This window comes from Porites lutea, chromosome 5 (genome assembly GCF_958299795.1).
Source record: "Porites lutea chromosome 5, jaPorLute2.1, whole genome shotgun sequence".
Classification (NCBI taxonomy): Eukaryota; Metazoa; Cnidaria; class Anthozoa; order Scleractinia; family Poritidae; genus Porites; species Porites lutea.
Window position 1 is genome coordinate 11,464,537 of NC_133205.1, and position 2,864 is coordinate 11,467,400.

Genomic DNA, 2,864 nt, shown 5'->3' on the forward strand with positions numbered 1-2,864 from the left:
AAACATTAAAGGAAGGTTAAAATATCACAACAGATACAACAGATGCCATGGATGGGCAAAACTGAAGAAGATTGAAACGGATTGAAATTAGGGTTTTTGAAAACTGTTCAGCCTAACAGTTTTTCAAAGTTGATCTCCGCTGTTAATGCTTAGGAGACATATTTGTTTCTCTCGAATCTCTACTTGTGTCTCTTTGCTTACCGCACTTTAAGTTCCATAGCGATTGAGGGCGAGTAACTGGCAAAATTAAACAAAATGAACTGGACTGCCGTGACACAGCCCCTTTAAGGGGACCTTACTGCAGATGTTTTTGTGAGCAATAAGTTTATGACTTGGTAAAAGCTGTCGTTTGGTTAATTTGTCTTTATGTGGGAAGATGAATTTTTCCTCCACGGATTGTTCACTCATAACGAAAGTGAATATGTTTCGCTATCACTGTATAATTATCTCGTTTTCAAAAGAATAAACAAACGTTAAAAGAGAAAGGCATTCTACAATTGAATGCTCTCCAACACGGATCAATTTGCTGAATATTCATTCAAGCTAAATGTCAGAGTTTCTTACCTCTCGGGTTTTGGTAATTGGAAGAACATTTCCGCTCACTTTCGCAATTGGTTTCAGTGTAAAGAAGTTCTATTACAAAAACTCTAGAAAGTTCTTCTTTTTTGTGTTCAATTATAGGAGGCTTTGATGAAAGTAATTGACGAAAATCCCAGTTTAATAAACACAACTGTACACGTCATATTATATACGCACGCGTTCAGTAAACAGAGGTATTTACCATTGAGTCTCAATAGGATTTAGTCAGGGGAAGCACGCGCGCTATAATATTTAAAAGTTTGTAGTAATATAATATATAAATAATATATAATATTAAAAGTTTGTAGCCTTCGCCATCCTATGAGGAAAAAAATGGGACAAGATTTTGTACTGACATGAGTGATTTATAGTGAAGCTTCCATTGTGGAAACTTGCCTTGGACGCTGAGGTTTTAGCTGCTTGAAGTCACATGTAAAGCAATCAACAAAGAGTTCCATGCACTCTTTTCGGAACTGTTCATTTGACAGTCCATAAATTATGGGGTTTATACAAGCGTGAAGTGGGTCAAGAATTTCTGCGAATTTAAAGATCACTGTTGCGATCTGTAATTCCTGTTTACCTCCAAAATCAAGCAAAAGCCAAGCGATTTGTCCAGGAAGCAAACAAATCGCAAACAGGATCACAATTATAGCGAGTGTTTTGATAACTTGGATGTTTTCTCTTCTTCTCTTATGTGCGGGTAAGGAGCTTTGAGGAACAGTTGATCGCCAGAGATAGATACCAATCCTAACGTACGCCACACCAATGATTAACAAAGGTATCACGAACTGTAACATGAAGAGAGAAATGGTGTACGCTTTTCGGTGATTTATGGACGGCCAATTCTCGTAGCAGATCCCGTTGTTAGTTTTAGAGACGACCGATAAAGGAAGGACTATTATTGAGGATGAAAACCAGATAATGGTGATCCAAATGTAAGCACTTCGCATCCTCATCTTGGGTCTAAAGGGTTTAGTGATCAACCAACAGCGATATATTGCCATGGAAGCGATGGTGAAGATGCTCAAGAAATAAAAGCCTGTCGACAGAGGTATTAAAAGTCGGCAGTAGTACAAGTTTTGCCGAATCGCTTTGAAGTGACGGTAGATATTAATTGGCAGAGTAGCTGCAATGAAGGTTATATCGGAGACAGCAAGATTCAGAACGAAAAGTCTGGGAATTGATCTTTTGTGTTTGTTGCTTGACATCACTGCAATTACCAAACTGTTACCTCCAACCCCTAAGACAAGATAAGCAATGTTAAAGCCAAGTTTCACATTTCTATCTGCCGTACTTGGTAAGTCATGATCGGAGTCTGTGTTGTTTAACATCGTTGTAAACACCTCTTGTTAAAAAGTCAAGGCATAAAAGGGCTTAAAAGGCATTCCTTTACCAACTTGTCACGTTCTTAGTTTTTTTCAATTTAGCCTTGTTGTTTTAAGTAGTGCATTCATTAGCTGTGAGTGAAGACCGAATATGTACTGTTAGGCACACAGCGGAGAATATCGTCAGCTGCTTTGTCGCATGAAACATTTAACTTATTCTTTGGGAACAGAGCGAACAAGATAATCAATCGAGCGCAACATTACAAATACCTAGAGAGCTGTGATAATTGATGCGAATCTTATTCTTAAAGAACACGTGGATGAGCTGCTGGTCATGATTTCTAAACAAATCGGCGTCCTAGCTCAGTGGAATAAGAAATATCTACCTGTTGACGCAGTCAATAACGTGTAGAAATCTCTTGTTTTTAAGACCGTTGTGAAGACCACACTGACAGAATAATGCGCTGGAAAAGCAAATTAGACGCGACATGCATACTGTGAACTCCCTGTGAACTTGAAATTCCAAGACATCAATCGGTCCCCAACATCGTGCTTTGAAAATGACTTTCAGTTAAGGCTTTAAAACGATCCAAAATATACATATATATATTAAATTTCAAAAATTGGGAAGCTATGCACAAAAAAGAGATTTAAGCTGAACAGAAACAAAGAAATACTAAAAATGAAAACTGAATGCTTATTATCTTTTTTGACATTCACATTAGACTTGAGATGTGACTAAGACCTCGTTTTAAGGCATAACGGCAACATGGCCAGCTCATCTTCTTTTCTACCAATACCAGTTTGATAGCAAGAACAATAAAGCGGTGAGAAAAATGTAGAAGTTGACACTTGAGTGTTATACGGTTATTGTGAAGATCGTTACAGATCTAGAAAAAGTCGCTATTTGGAACGCTTATCCAGGCCATCAACGATAGATGTGGACAAACGGTGCATCAT

General features: G+C 37.9%; 1 protein-coding gene across 1 annotated transcript; it reads right to left on the bottom strand.

Moving 5' to 3' along the window:
* Positions 1 to 944: 944 nt before the first annotated feature.
* Positions 945 to 1,922, bottom strand: LOC140937902 (neuropeptide FF receptor 2-like). The gene has a single exon (XM_073387470.1). It carries the CDS (start codon positions 1,908 to 1,910, stop codon positions 945 to 947), a length of 966 nt encoding a protein of 321 aa, XP_073243571.1. The 5' UTR covers positions 1,911 to 1,922.
* Positions 1,923 to 2,864: the final 942 nt, after the last annotated feature.

Bases quoted from the DNA above. Each gene is read 5' to 3' on its own strand.
- LOC140937902 (XM_073387470.1), bottom strand. From the start codon at position 1,910: ATGTTAAACAACACAGACTCCGATCATGACTTACCAAGTACGGCAGAT.